This window comes from Monoraphidium neglectum (genome assembly GCF_000611645.1).
Source record: "Monoraphidium neglectum strain SAG 48.87 unplaced genomic scaffold scaffold00402, whole genome shotgun sequence".
Lineage (NCBI taxonomy): Eukaryota > Viridiplantae > Chlorophyta > Chlorophyceae > Sphaeropleales > Selenastraceae > Monoraphidium > Monoraphidium neglectum.
Window position 1 is genome coordinate 13,122 of NW_014013226.1, and position 15,270 is coordinate 28,391.

A 15,270-nucleotide genomic window follows, 5' to 3' on the forward strand; every position below is an offset into this window, starting at 1 on the left:
CACCTGCAGCGCGGACGCGGAGACGGACGCGGTGACGTCCGGGTGTGCCTCCAGGATGGCGCGGCGCTCGTCGTCCAGTTGCTGGCGTAATCAAGTTGGGGGTTGGGTGCAGAGGGGGGGGGTCATTTGAGCTGAGGCGACAAGGGCTGCGTTCTCGGGGTTGGGCTGACAAGCGAAGCACAAGACCGCGCGAACGGGCGACATGAGTGCGGTTTGGGGAGGGGCGGGAGGGGTGGGCGGGGAGCGGAGGAGTCTCGAGCCGCGGCCGGCACGGGTCACATGTGGACGTCCGCCGCCGCCGCGCCGCGGAGTCGTGTCGAAAAGGCCAGCGGCCCAAAGCCCGTCAGCCCCGCCTCCACGACCCAGTAGCCCCGATATGGATTTGTTGAACTGCAACCTCTGGTGTGCTGCCGCCGTCCGGGGGAGTGCCCGCAGGGGGCCCGTGCAGCAGGCGCCGGCCGACCCTGCAATGAGCGCTACCCTCTCCCGGCCACATGCCCCCCCCAAACCCCAGAGCCGTGGGCGGCGGCCGCGACGCAGCGCGGCGTGCGGCACGCCCACCTTCATCGTTTTCTGGTAGAGCAGCATGGAGTGGAACTGCGACCGCTCCGTGCCCGGCGGCAGCGGCGGCCGCATGCGCTCCAGAGCGCGCGCCCAGTGGCTAGCGGGGACGGAGTGCTGCTCCCCCGTCTCAAGGTGCCTGTCGCGGGGGCGGCGCGCGCGCGGCGGGCAGGGGAGGGGAGGGGACATCAGGCAGAGCAATCGGAGCGGTTTGGAGCAGTTGGGGCGGGGCAAAGGCATGCACCGTCGGCCTACCAAGGCCCGGCGGATGATTTGATTTGAGGCTGTGCCAGGCAGGCAGGAGGGTAAGCGGGCAGCAGCCGGGGGCGCAGCGGCCCGGCGGCGCTGTAGCGTGGAGGGGCTTTGGCGGCCACAGTGCGTGCGCTTGCCGAGCCATTCAGCGCGCTCACGGGCGCGACAAACGGGCGCAGCCGGTTTCACACGCCTCGGCTATTGCTGTACAAGTGACACATTTCACAGAAGCACGCACGCTAGTGCTCACACATACACACACATACACTGACAGACACGCTCACCACACACACACACACACACACACACACACACACACAAACACGCACACAAGCACAGGCACGCCTGCGCGCGCACACATGGCAACACACCTGTACTGTGCTGCAAACAGCAGGTCAACGCTGAGCACCAGCAGCGCCGACTCCTGCCGCCGGTGCCGCGCGACGGCGGCCTCCAGCCGGGCCATGGACCCGGGGTCCTCCTCGCAGAACTGGAGGTACAGAGCGTACTGCGGGTGGCGCAGGGTGACGGTGGGGTGACCGCAGGGTGACGATGGGTGACGGACGGGTGACTGCAGCGAGGCAGCACGCGAGATGGACGTAGGACGAGGAGCGTCTGGCACTGCTGTGAGGCCCGGAATGGATTGCATAACATATGCATGCACACGTCCACTAGAACTGATGCATGCACGCACGCACGCATGTACGAATGCCTGCGCACCCACATATACGCACACACGCACACGCGCACACGCGTGCACACACACACACACACAAACACACACGCACGCACACGCATATGCACGCACGCTTCATGCACACACACCTGCTTCACATACTCCCGCGAGGCGTCCAGGTAATCCTTGACTGACCAGCTCTTGAGGGTTGCCTGCAGCTCCCTGCGGCGGGAAATGGGGAGTCAAGACGCGCACAGCGTCAGGGCAGGGCAGCTGCCTGAGCGGGCAGAACCAAGCAGCCGCTTCCGCAGGCGCGGCGGCGGTGGAGCAGCAGTGTCGCGGCCGTGGCGGTTTGGCGCGGGGAGCTGGGTGCGGCGGGATCGGCGGGGGGCTCGCGTGACTCACGGGTCGGCGGCGATCCCGGCCAATGAGGCCTGCACCAGCGCTGCGGTCTTGTCCACGCCCCTCGCGCGCAGGCCGCGCGCGTCAGCCGCGCCCTCTTCTTTGCCGTCCGCGCCGCCCCGCGCCTGCGCGGCGGCTGCTGCCCATGCATCTGGCGGGAGCGGGGGGCCCAGGCCCGCCGCCTCTGTTGCCGCCGCCGCAAGCGCGAACGCCGCCGCCGCGCCGCGGTCGTCGGGGCTGCTCGGGGCGCCCCTGGCCTCGGGCATGGCCGCCCGCGCTGCCTGCCCTGCCTCGTCGCTTTCCTGCTGACTCATCGACAGGTCCTGCTGCCTCTCCTGCTGCTGCTGCTCCCCCTGCTGCTGCTGCTGCTGCTGCTGCCCCTGCTGCGGCTGCGCCCCCGACGACTGGTTGACCCGCATCAGATCGTTCAACACGGCCTCGCGCACCGCCAGCCAGCTGCGCTGCTGCTGCAGCAGCTGCAGCTGCCCCATCTTGGCCGCCAGCTCAGCCTCCAGCAACTCGACCTTGCGCTTCTCCGTCGCGCGCAGCCCGCGCGCGCCGCTGCTGCGGCGCTCGCGCGCGTGGGACGGCGCGGCGAAGCCAGGGTCGTCCAGAGCCGAGCCCGCGCCCGCGCCCGAGCTCGTGCGGCGCGAGGGGCGGGGGGTGAGCAGGTAGTCCTGCGCCATGATCCACAACTCCTGGACGGTCGCCTTTTGGATGGCCTCGCGGTCCTGCCGGATGAGGGAGAGGCTGAAGACCTGCTGCTGCCTGCAGGGGCCGTCCGCGCCGGCGGCGAAGCCGCTGGCGCTCGCGCCGCCGCCGCCGCCCGCGTCGGCGCGCATGGCCCCGCTGCTGAGGGCGCCGTCGTGGCTGGTGCCGGGGGCGCTGTCGCCGCTGCTGGCGTCGTTGCGGCCGTGGGCGGGCGCGGCACGAGCGCCGGCCACACCCGGAGTCGGCGCCGGCGCCGGCGCCAACGCGGGCGCCGCTGCAGTCGCGGCGCTGGCCGTGGCGAGGGCAATCGCTGGCGTGGGCGCTAGCATCGAGGCTTTGACAGCTGGCGCGTCGCCACGGCCAGCCGTGGCGACGCTCGCGCCGCTGCTCGCCGCGCGTCGGGGCGGCCGGGGGGCTCCCGGCAATGCAGCCGCCGCCGGCACGACTGCTGCAGCCTCGGACGGCTCAAGCTTCACGGCAGGTTGCCCCAACTGTGAAAGAAGGTTTGAGACCAGCTCGTCCTCATCCATAGCCATTTTGGCCGCACCAGGGCCCGCTGCTGCTGCCGCTGGTGGTGCTGCTGCGCCGCCTTGCATCACGATCACGCGCTGCAGGCGAGCGGCAAGCTGCGCGCACGCCTGGCCGCAACCTGGGTTATAAAGCTGACACGGCTTCGTACGTTTCAACGGCCTGCACTGTCACCGAAGGAATGTGATTCGAGCCCACGTCGTGATGAGCGCTCCCGCCACCCGTGGTGCCGCCTGTGCTAGGAAGTGAGTACTGCAGATGTCATATCGGTTTGTTGCTGGTCGGACATCAATTTGCTCAACTTTGAACCCGGTTACTGTACCTGAGCACCCCAAGCAGACTTGATGATTCCCACCACAACCACCAGCCCGCAGGTGCTTGTGCACAACAGGTGTGCAGCGGGCACAGGGTGTGAGGTTGTGAACAAGCATGCACAGACGCGGCATGCAGACAGCTCTGCAGTTCACGCCGGTTATTTTGTGGCGTACAGAGCCGCTCAGCGCGAGGCCCATGGCAGTTGCACTGTGGCATCGTCTGTGCTTCATTGCTGTTCCACATGAAATTCCTTGGTGTGCAACTCTGCATGCAGGCCCCATGCATCTGCGGTCCCAATGCTAAGACCAATGATGGGACCAGAATCCAAGTCTCAACTGACGAGCCTGCAGGTAGCGCAGCTACCGCACTTGTACTCATGCGCCAACCAAGCCGCCTGCGCTTTTGCTGACTTGAGTCAGGCAAGCGAGCTCGCTTGCCCGTCCCTTCGCACCTGCTACTGGTGCTCACATACGATGGCAGCAGAGGGGATTGTCGTGAAGGTTGCTCGCACGTGCTGCGTCTGAAATCTTATACCAAGTCTGTCTTTTTAGAAGGGCGCCGACTGCGGTGCATGCTGGTTACACTCCAGGTGACCGGCGAGCCCGGTGGTGATGCGCAAAGTCCAGCCCTGACGGGCTGGGGAGAATTTTCCAGCAAGGGTCTGCAAAGGGGTGCAGCAAATCCGACAGGCTCACCACTTCCCAACTAACTTGCTTTGTAAGCCCTGACCCATTCGGCAATGAATTAGCAGCCCCACATGCTTGTGCATGTACACAGGCCCGTGCAGTTGCAAGGTGTGATTGTACAGAAAGAATGCAAAGCAAGGGGTGATGGGGTCTGCAGGAGGAGACGTGCAGCTGGTGGCGCTCGCGTCGTAATGCATCAGCCTACATTAGAGCAGTGTTGGCAAGAAACTGTGCTTGACTGCAGTTTGAGTATTGAGCGCTATTGGCAGGGTCTCAGCTCACCCCGCCCACTCCAACGAGGGATGAGGGGTCTCACTGGTGGATGGACGAACGTGTGCCAGCAGCGCTGCAAGCAGAACGCTGGCGCCACAAATCGTTTGCATACTGACGGCTGCTCCGTGCTCAACAACAGTTTTCCGTCAGGCCGTGCTGCCACCCCCACGAGCAGAGGGCACTGCCACACCTCTTGAGTCGACCCCCTGCACGCAACACTCATCACGGCGCACTCTTGCTCCAGATCGCGCACTAGTACATATTGATGATTAGCCTTTGCTCCGCATCAAAGCACGCGTCAGCAGCCACTCTGAACGCGGTGTCTGGCTCATCCACGCTTGAATTGACTTGGTCAGCAGCATGTCTCAACGCTCATGCCTTGGCGAAGCTTCCTTAAGGTTGAATACCGGTGACGCATTGACGCCCAGTGCGCCCCGCCAGGCAGGGCGGGCCCAAAGCGGAGCGGCAGCTTGGCCACTTGGAGCACACGCGCTTGTTCAGCACTTGCTTGGATACGTGGGTGCTAGCTATTGTGGGCGGTCATAGTTGTCTTACAACTGCAGTACAGTATTGTATGTTTATGCCTTGTGATGTGGGTATTCCTGCATGTGTCTGCAATGCCCCCTCGCTCCCGCACCAAACACAACAAACGCACCCACAGGCACATATCCCAAAACAAGGGCACCCGCAGCCAGCCAAGGGATGCTGTGCGTACGCTTGTGTGCCGCAGCATCAAGACACACACGTCGACTGTCGCTTGAGGAGCGGCCTTTGCTCCGGTGCGCTGTTTTTACATCGCAACATGTGGTTGACTCGTGCTGGTGGGGCCGCCGTTGGGTCGGCGCAAGCTATAGCGGCCGCCAGAGCTTGGTGGAGCTCAACCAAAAGAGTGGCTTTGGCCACCCACCCCTCAAATCGGTGGCTGTCATCGCCACCACAACATGATCGTGAACAAAATGAAGCATCGACAACGCACGATGAATGCAGTTGCCCCCCGCGGCGTTTGAAGCCGGCTGATTTGGAGCCAGTTGATGCAGCAAGAGTTACCCCTTGACACACGTGCCCGCTTTTCTGTTGTTATCATATAGTCTGCCAGGCACACGCAACCCATTGCAGTGATTGGGGCTCATCACAGGGTCAATGCTCGCACATTCCGTGGCAGCACGCGCAGGCGTGAACAGCGCAGCGATCCACAGCCGACAAGCACGCGTTGGTGGCGCGCGCACTGATGTGTGACTGCTTGCGCACTGCTTTTCGACTTCGTTCTTGCCTCTTGGTGGGGCTTGCAGCAGCAGAGCACATCGCTGCTCGTGCTGCGCGCTTTTCGCCACTGCGCCTGCTGCCGCACGTTCGCACGCACTGCCACCCTGCTGCGTATGCAACACTGGATGGAGTTAAGTGCTCCCAATCAATCGTAGTGCAGTATCTTATGCATCGCAAGCCCTGTTTGACATGGTCGTGGGTGCCCTCCGCCGATCTGACCTCATGCCGGTGACAAAAGCATCATAGATAACGCGATACAACTATGCGAGCACCTTTGAAACACAGCACGAAGCACGGATCCGCCCACACACCTCGGTCAACACCAGATCGACCTGGTCGCGAATACAACATTCGCGAGAACGCACCAACACAGCGCAAACAAACAAGAAAGCTAGCGGGACGTGCAGCAGCAGCAAGAAGCCGCCGAGAAGCTGGCTCACGAGCTCGCCGAGCTGGGTGCGCAAGCTTCCCCTCACCTACTGCAAAAGGGCTTGGGGCGCGCGCGCACAGCTGCTGGGTGGCTTCTTCGCTGCATTAGCAGGCTATTTAATGCGTTGTGCTGGCACCAAAACATTCATTCCGCAAATCACTTTCTTTTGTCATAGCACCAACACATGTTTTCATCTACCTATACATACAGTATGGTCAAACATTTCCAATCAACAAAAACGACAACATCTACAGGTGTGATCTACTTGCATGCCCCCGTGTTTTTAACTCCAGAATAGAGTCACCTCTGCAGGCGCAAATCCCAACAAGGGGCACCCATGGCCCAGCCAAGGGACGCCGTTGGGTCTGCCCGCACCTGTGCGGCAGCATCAAAACCCTGAGGTTGGCTGACGCTCGCGGGGTCGCCTCAGGTCCGGTGCGCTGGATTAACAAATCCCAACATCTGGTTGGCTGACGCTCGCGGGGTCACCGTTGGGTCGGCGCGCGCTATAGCGGCCGCCAGAGCTTGATGGAGCTCAACCAAAAGGGTGGCTGTTGCTACCAAAACCCTGAGGCTGTCTGACGCTCGCGGGGTCGCCTCAGGTCCGGTGCGCTGGATTAACAAATCCCAACATGTGGTTGGCTGACCCTCGCGGGGTCACCGTTGGGTCGGCGCGCGCTATAGCGGCCGCCAGAGCTCGATGGAGCTCAACCAAAAGGGTGGCTGTTGCTACCAAAACCCTGAGGCTGGCTGACGCTCGCGGGGTCGCCTCAGGTCCGGTGCGCTGGGTTAACAAATCCCAACATGTGGTTGGCTGACGCTCGCGGGGTCACCGTTGGGTCGGCACGCGCTATAGCGGCCGCCAGAGCCTGATGGAGCTCAACCAAAAGGGTGGCTTTTGCCACCCCTCAAATCGGTGGCTATCGCCACCACCACAACATGGTCAATCAGGAAAGCATTTCCAGAAATACACGATTAGTGCAAGTCCCCCCTGCAGCGTATGAAGCCGGCTAACTCATAGCAGCAACAAATTCCCATTGGCGCACGTGCCTGCTTTTGTGACGCTGCTCTTTCAAAGCGCCTTCTACCTAGCCTCTTGGATCTGTGCCCTTGCAGCAGCCTGGCTCTGTACTTGAGTAACGGCTTGTCAAGGGCAGGGCCCCGCCAAGGCAGCCGCTGGCTCCCAGCAGCAGGCCGGGCGCTGGGCGCGGAAACCTGCGTGCACTTTATTTTTGCCATGTTTGTCATGGAGCCTGTTACGACGCCATGGAAGCTGGCCAGCTGGCATTTGTGTGTACAAACGCACGCACGCACGACGCGCACGCACGCACGCACGCACGCACACACACACACGCACGCACGCACGCACGCACGCACGCACACACAAGAGCTTACGCCTTGTGTGACTTTTGGTGCTCAAGGCCAGATCTGCAGCCGTCCGTCCTTGCGGCGCCAGCCAGGCTCTCGTTGCCTGTTGCCAGGATGACGGGTGCCAGGCGATGCCTGTTTCCCTGACAGCTGCGTGCAGCAGGCGCGTTGGCCAATCCCGCTGTGATGCTGATAAGGGCTGAGAGACCGTATCATATGCAATGCCCAAGCAGTCCCTCAACATGCCGGCCCGTGCTGAGCCAGTGCTGGAGCAAGCCTGCAGCGAGGCTGCCGGCGTTTTGCATTCAACCCTTGTGCTGGAAATTTTGCATGCATGCAAGGGCAACGAGGCTGCGCGCATGCAGGTTGCCAGCTCGCATGCGGACTTATATGCGTGTTGCGGCCGCAGTGATTGCCCCTGAGGATGACCGGGTGCCTACAGGGTGACACAGGCGCACACTGGCTGGCGGAGGAGGGCAAAGAAGGGTGTCCTTGTGCACACGCACAAGCATTTCATCCTTATAACACGACATTGCGATCTAGCCGTATTCTTATCACAACGCCGAACGCAGGTTCCTGACCGCGCGGCCCTCTCCTCGTATATCCGCGATCGCCGCGTGTGCACTGGGGCGATTTCTATCCGATTGATTTGATACCGCATCTCGCGTTGCCTGCACCTGTCCGCAGGAGGGGCCGCCGGCTGTGCGCAAAACAGCTGCAGGCTGCGCTTGGCTCCCCGCTGCAGGTGCTCATGCTTCCCATGCCAAGCCTCCCAATGACACGGCTTCAACGGCAGCGTCAGCCTGGCGGTTCCAAGGCGGGTTGGCCGCCTCGACCCCACCTGTCTGGGACCCCTGGCTCGCGAATCAGTGCGAAAAGCGCGGCTGCCGAGGTCCCGCCGCGCTGCAGACGGCCCCGGCCCGACTCTCTGTGTGTGATTTTCCTGGCAGCCGGCACCCGGGGGCTGACGTCGCCAGCTGCAGACGAAGCTGCACCTTGGGCGCGAAACCAGTCAGGTAGGATGCAAGGCTGGCAGGGGTGATGTGCTTGGTGCGTAGCAGGCCACAGCACGAGCGTCGTGTGCAAGCTGCTGCGGCGCAGCAGCTTGCAGCGATGAAGGGGCGATAAGGGGATGGCGCCCCTTGACTGGCGTCCTGCACAGGCTGTGAGGCAGCTGGACGCAGTTATAGATGTGGGAGATGCTGCTTTAGGGTGCACCAGGGCTGCACCCGTGCCAACAAGCGACAGCCTGCATGCATTTGCCCAGGGTTCTACCCTTGACCTTGGTCCCCACTCTTTGCTGTCCAAATCTCCACACCAGACCCGCTGTCCGTGAAAAAGTGCGCCCCTGAGCCTCCCCTGCCCCAGCAGATGCAGACGGCCAGCTTTCAAAAGCTCGGGGGCGGTGGTGTCAGCTGTGTCTGCAACAACTGGACAGGTTGCAGGCGGGTGTGGCGGAAGAGTGGATGCAGGGCACGGCAAGGGCGGGCCTATTTTCCAGCGTGCAGTGGCGGCAAACGGCTGGCCACGCGGTCCAGCGTGCTGCGCTTTTAGGTGGGGGTCGTGGGGTGATTGATTGTCTTGCAGCACTGGCTTTGGGCGGGCTCCAGCCTTGCAGGGTCGTGGGTCAAGTTGGCTGCACACAACAGCGGGGTTCACTCTGGCCGGGATTCTGGGGTGAACTTCATGAGGGGCGAGAGATGCAGAGCCCCCGCCTCTCAGTAGCGTGCGTGGATGTCCACGGATGCAGGTGGCATGAGCAAGTGGGCGGGCAGGCCTGCCAGGGCCTCCAACCTGTGAACGCACGCGCACCTTGATGCCCCATTCCCGCTGATTCTTCATCTGCTATGTCTCCCCAAAGGTGAAATGTGATGATGTCTGTGTCTATGGACCAAAACCATCAGTACAGCCACCGGTGAGTTGGTGATGGCATCAAGCTGCCCATTGATAGCACCAGCCATCAGTGCGCGCTGTCCTACAAGCTCACTGCAACGCCGGGCCGCGCATCAAGTCACACCTGCTTGTGGGGGAACATCACCCGGCGCCATCAGGGCTACGAGGCAGCGCTACCAGCTTGAGCGCTTGAGACGATCATTTCTGCTGCTCCTGTGCTTGCGCCCGCACCCTCACCTCTTCCCCCGCCGTCCTCCCCGAAACCCCCTGGCCCCGCCCACTCCTCTCCCCGCCCACTTCTCTCACCCTGTGCACCCGCCAGTAACGCGCCACAACAGGTGAGGGCTGCGTTCAACGGCAGAGTGTCGATGCCGCAGCTGGGCGTATGGGGACGGGCAGCAACCCCACCAGCCCTCGTCCCCACAGTTCTTGCAGGTCTGCTGTTGCGCATTGGCCTTGGGAGCTCCCCAAGCGACCCCATGTCACAACTCTATATGCAAGGTTTGGAGCCCTGGTTTCCAAGTGCTTGTTTGGAGTTTATAACAACCTTATCCTTGACAAACTCATCATTGCAGGGTCATGTGGCACAGCACACGAGAAGAGCTGCGGCAGCGTTGGCGATGGCGGTTGCAGCGACGGTGGTGTGCAGCATGTGGGCGCACGAGCGTGTGCTTGCCAGGGCTATGCATATCGTGCGGAGCTCCGAGTTTGTGCCGCCGCTCCTATGGCACCTCCCTGATGTGTTGATCGCCGCGCCGCCGCCAGCAGGATGTGCACCCCGGCCCGGATCTGGGCGCCGGCAAGGCGGCCGCTACCTATCGTCCATGATGCCCGCACGTCATCCAAAAGAGCGTTTCTGCACACACCTGATCACTATTGCCAGGCCTGACCCCCAGCAGTCAGGGGGCTATAAGGGCAGCAAAAATGACATGCACCTGCCCCATACGGTAATCGCTGCGGCCGCAGGCCCAGCCGCGGCCGCACGCCTTTGCTTCCTTCACACGGGCGAGGCTCATGCTCATCAACGAGCGAGAGCGTGTGGCTGCTTTGGCTGGCACGCGTCGCTGTGCAAGTCAATGGCGTATTGTCGGTGTGCCCTCGCCCTGTGCTCCACTCAACGCACGGTGCTGTGCCTGTGTGTACCACGCACACTACGCACGTATGGCAGTGTAAGCACCGGTGTTGGCTGTCATACCCCATACTTGTGGTGCAGACTGCCCTTCAAGAAACGCCTGATGCTTTGAGTACCGTTTCCCCTAGCGATACCCCTTCGTTGTTTCGTCTCACGGCATGTGCCCTTTGATACGAGTCATCTCGGCCCATGCATGCGCACTGAGAAGTTGACATTACGCCTATGAGTAAGTTGAAGTCTCCTGGTGCCCTATACGCGAATCACAGAACTGACAGGCCATGCAATGAGAAACACACACAATCTGGGACTGCCGCACTTTGCCGGCGTGCAATCGTTCAAAGCTGCTGGTGAGAAGATGTGCGTTTCGTCGAGCCTGAGTTCAGCGCTGAGTGTTTGGTTTTGGCGGGAGCGTTCACCCAGCTGTGGCGGCAGCACATGAGTGTGCCACGGTGTCTCAAAGTGCACATGCAGCCATCATGTAATCTACCAGGCACATTCAATCCCTCGCAGTGATAGGGGCTTACTGTGATGTTACGGGATAAACCTTGATCGCCACTTGCACGTTCTGCGGCAACACATGCAGGCGTAAGCAGCGCAGCGATGCCTGGCCCACAAGCACATGTTGGTGGCGCGCACACTGATGCATGACTGCTTCTGCACTGCTTTCAAACTTCTTGCCTCTTGGTGGGCCTCGCAGCAGCACAGCGCATTGCTGCTGCGCGCTTCACGCCACTGCGCCTGCTGCCGCACATGCGCACGTAGCACCGACCTGTTGAATATGCAACCCCTCTGGATTCTGGTGCTACCCAAGAGTCGTCGTGCATTAATTGATGCGTCTCAGGCCCCGTTTGACATGGTCGTGGGTGCTCTCCGCCGATCTGACCTCACGCCGGTGACAATAGCATCAAAATAAAATCAATAAAGCTACTTGAGCACCGTTGCAACATAGCACGAAGCACGCCCCCGCCCACACGCCTCGGTCAACACCAGATCGACCTGGTCGCGAATGCATCATTCGCGAGAACGCACCAACACAGCGCAAACAAGCAACCAAGCAAGCGGGCCGTGCAGCAGCATCAAGAAGCCGCGGAGAAGCTGGCTCACGAGCTCGCCGAGCCCGGTGAGCAAGCTTCCCCTCACCTACTGCACGAGGGCTTGGCGCGCTCGCGCACAGCTGCTGCGTGGCTTCTTTGCTGCATTAGCAGGCTACTTAATGCATTGCACTGGCAGCAAAACATTCATTCCACAAACAATTTCTCCTACCACTATTAAATGTTTTCTGCTGTATCTGTAATTATTTTCAAACATCCCCAATAAACAATGACTGTCAACTCATAAAGGTGTGATCTACATGCATGCCCCCTTGCTCTTTAACCCCAGAATAGAGTCACCTCTGCAGGCACAAATCCCAACAAGGGGCACCCATGGCCTAGCCGCGGGACGCCGTTGGGTCTGCCCGCACCTGTGCGGCAGCATCAAAACCCTGAGGTTGGCTTGCGCTTGCGGGGTCGCCTCAGGTCCGGTGCGCTGGTTTAACAAATCCCAACAAGTGGTTGACTTGCGCTTGCGGGGTCGCCGTTGGGTCGGCGCGCGCTATAGCGGCCGCCAGAGCTTGTTGGAGCTCAACCAAAAGGGTGGCTTTCGCCACCACCCCTCAAAATGGTGGCTGTCGCTACCACCGCAACATGATAGAGCATAGTAACAACACTAGCAATGCATGATGAGTGCAGGTGCCCCCGCGGCCTTTGAAGCCGGCTGGTTTGAACCAAGGTGTTGGCGGAACCGCCCCCTGCCGCACGTGCACGCTTCCCTGTTTCGCCCGACTCGACAGCAGCGCGCTCCCCTGCTGCTGATGCTGCAACGGCAGCATGCTCCCTGCTGCTGCTGATGCAATGGACAGGAAGTTGCTCTGCTCCTGTGCTTGTCGTGCTCTGCTGCTGCCGGTGCAACGCACCTCTCCGTGTGCTGTTGCAGCGAGGGCGAAGGCATGCAGCATCGCGCCTGGCTGTGCAGCGCTCAGCAGCCACATACAGCGTGCCCTAGCTGCTCGTGGCGAGCCGTGCGCGCGAGGCTGATCGCTTGCTGCTCTTCGCGTGTGTGGGCAATCTCCAAGGCGCCGAGGGGAGGAGGTGGCACATGCGTATGCGTAGGCAAGCAGACAACAAATACTGATATCGTCGGCGCGCCTGGTTCAAAAGGCCCGCGTTGATTTTGAACTGTGGCTGTGCCCGCCCTGAAGCTCTGCGCTGTACGTGGATGAGACTACGGTAGCATCGCGCATACCGTATGCTTCATAAGGTCTGTTACTATATCTACTATTTTTTCTTAAGATAAGGCGTCCCACCCGTCGATCAGCGTGCAGGGCCTCTCCCGGCTTGTTCGTGATAGCAGCCAACCGCACCTGGAGTCGTCGTAGCACGGATCGCGGACCAGCGTGTGCTTGAATGGAGGCCGTGGTGGGCAGAAGTACTGTGAGCCAGCTTGGCAGCAGCAGTAGCACGCGATCTTGACCTTGTGTTGGTGCTGCTGCTGCTGCTGACTGCCGCGCCTGTGCCTGGGCGGGTGCATCCAACAGGGGAGTAGCGCACAGCCAGAACTGCCACCTAGAGACCTCACGCGGCCGCACTCCGTTCTGGTTCTCAGCCCCCTCCTACCCTACCGCCACCACCCCCGCTGCTCCCACGTTGCAGTCGCAGGCTCGCCCCATGGTGCCGCCTCTCGTGCCCAGGTTCTTGAAGAAGAATACCCCTGTGCTTGTGAGCACTGAGCCCGATGGCTCCCCCGCGCCCCTTTCTGCGTTTCGGCTACTCAGCTTTGGTCGGATCGGCAGCGACGGCCCCAATGACGACGGCATGTACAAGATCGAGTGGGACTCCAAGCTGGATGATCACGGCAAGATGACACCTGTGAGCTTCCACCGCCGCGCTGTGCCAGGAGATAGGACAACAGCCAAAACCGCCACAGCACTGGGGCTGGGAAACTCGCAGGCTGTGGCGTCGCCAGTACCTCGCCCATAGATGGGATCGTAGTGCTCGGGACAATCAAGAGCTGCAACCCCGCAGCTGGCCGCACCCCTGCTTGGCCGCACCTGCTGCGCCCCTCACCCTCAGCATGCCTCCTGCTCCCATGCCCCTCCCACCTACCCACCCTGACAGCTTGTGTACGAGCGCGTCAGGGCCCACAACACCTACCCGTCCAGCAGCATCCTGGAGCTGGGGGCTTCTGCCGACCACGTGGCTGGCAACCTGTCCAGCGCCGTCTTCAAGCCGGCGGCGGCCCACGGTCCGCCCGGGGACATAGCCGTCTTGTCGCACAACATCCACCCCTGCACTGTGATGGTGGTGGCCCGGGAGGCGTCGTACAAGTCTGCAGGCGGCCGAGTCGCCTGCGTCCTCAGCGCAAGTGAGTGGGGTGTGTATAAAGCACGCGGCGCTGCTACTGCTGTCTGCACACACTTCGCTCCAGTCAGCGGCAAAAGAATTGCAGACCACCATCACGCATGCATACGTCAGCCACGTACGTCTTGCTGGACGAAGCGGGCTGGCGTGTGGCGCAACCGCTTGCACCGTTGCGGCTGGCGGCCTAATGCTTGCTGCCGTGTTTGCTGTTTCTCTTCTTCAGCCACGTCCACCCCAATTTTATCGCCCAGGCTATCTGCAGGCTCTTTCACTCTGCACCGCCGACCGCCTGTACGAGCCCGTCGCCTACAACAGCGACCTGCGGTGCTTGGAGATAATCGACTGTGCAGCGGCCCGCCTGATGTACAAGCCGCTGAGCGACGCGGCTGCGCTAGTGAGTAGCACAGGGTGTGTGGGTATGTGGGTGTGTTTGCACGCGTGATTGTATGTGTGTGTGAGGGGGGGCCTTAGTGGCGCTTTGGGGATCGAGCTATTTTGCGGACTTGTGCGTGGGGAGGAATCGGTGACCCGCCACAGACAAAGCCCTGCCGACTGCACAAGAATGTGGTGATTGCCACCTGTACAGCCGCAGAAACGGGGATGATTTTTTGGAGGCGGCCGGCTGTGTTGTGAACAGGCGCACCGACCATTCTAGGTTCACAATTGGGGCCCCCCGTTGCACCCACGCCCCCAGATTCATCCTCAACGCCTTGACACTTCCACACATCCTCCATTGCAGCAACTCATGCCGCTGCGGCCAGCCCCAAAGATCCGATACGACAAGAGCGGCACGCCCGAGTGGAAGTTGTACGTGGGCGACAGGCTGGACGACGAGCAGGGCAAGGTGTTCCTGGGGAGCTTCCCCGACCACGCCGCGGTCCTGGCGGCCGTGTTTGCGGCGGAGGAGCTGCGCCCCGGCCAGTTCGACCTCTGCTTGGACATCAGCCTGCTGACCCAGGACCTGGTTGAGGGGGTGAGCAGCGCCGGCTGACGGGGGAGCATGCGCACAAGGGGCACACACCATGACGCGGCCGTGGCGGCTGCGAATCCAGCAGTTTGTCCCCTTGGGTTACTCGGCTCCATCGGCCAGCAGCAACCTGGCTGTCGCTTGACGGATGGTTGCGGCTGCCAGTACTCACCGGCAGCGGTCAGCCTTACATTGCATGATTTGCAACCTTGGCCCCCTGACATGCGCTCGTGTGCCACGCCCAATTGATGTACTCCCGCAGCTCCTGGCCCTGTTCAAGCACCCACGCCTGGACGAGCTCAAGGGGTCCCTGGAGCGCACGCTCGACGCCAACGCGCAGCCCTATGACGACCGCGAGCTGCTGCTGCGGGCGCGCGGCGCGGGCGCCGCGGGCGGCCGCGGAGGCGGGCGCGCG

General features: G+C 61.9%; 2 protein-coding genes across 2 annotated transcripts in view; one reads left to right on the forward strand and one right to left on the reverse strand.

Annotated features, from left to right (window-relative positions):
* The window catches only part of MNEG_3263 (hypothetical protein), a gene marked incomplete at both ends in the record, with an annotated part of 4,790 nt that extends 1,592 nt beyond the window's left edge, over window positions 1-3,198 (reverse strand). The window contains 4 exons of the mRNA XM_014048261.1: window positions 562-700; window positions 1,185-1,321; window positions 1,639-1,711; window positions 1,895-3,198. Coding sequence (XP_013903715.1) covers window positions 562-700; window positions 1,185-1,321; window positions 1,639-1,711; window positions 1,895-3,198 — 1,653 coding nt within the window. The remainder of the gene's footprint in view (window positions 1-561; window positions 701-1,184; window positions 1,322-1,638; window positions 1,712-1,894) is intronic.
* Window positions 3,199-13,195: 9,997 nt separating this feature from the next.
* Window positions 13,196-14,879, forward strand: MNEG_3264 (hypothetical protein; the record flags this gene model as incomplete). The annotated part of the gene is made up of 4 exons (XM_014048262.1): window positions 13,196-13,396; window positions 13,646-13,892; window positions 14,140-14,282; window positions 14,628-14,879. 4 exons carry the CDS (start codon window positions 13,196-13,198, stop codon window positions 14,877-14,879), a joined length of 843 nt encoding a protein of 280 aa, XP_013903716.1.
* Window positions 14,880-15,270: the final 391 nt, after the last annotated feature.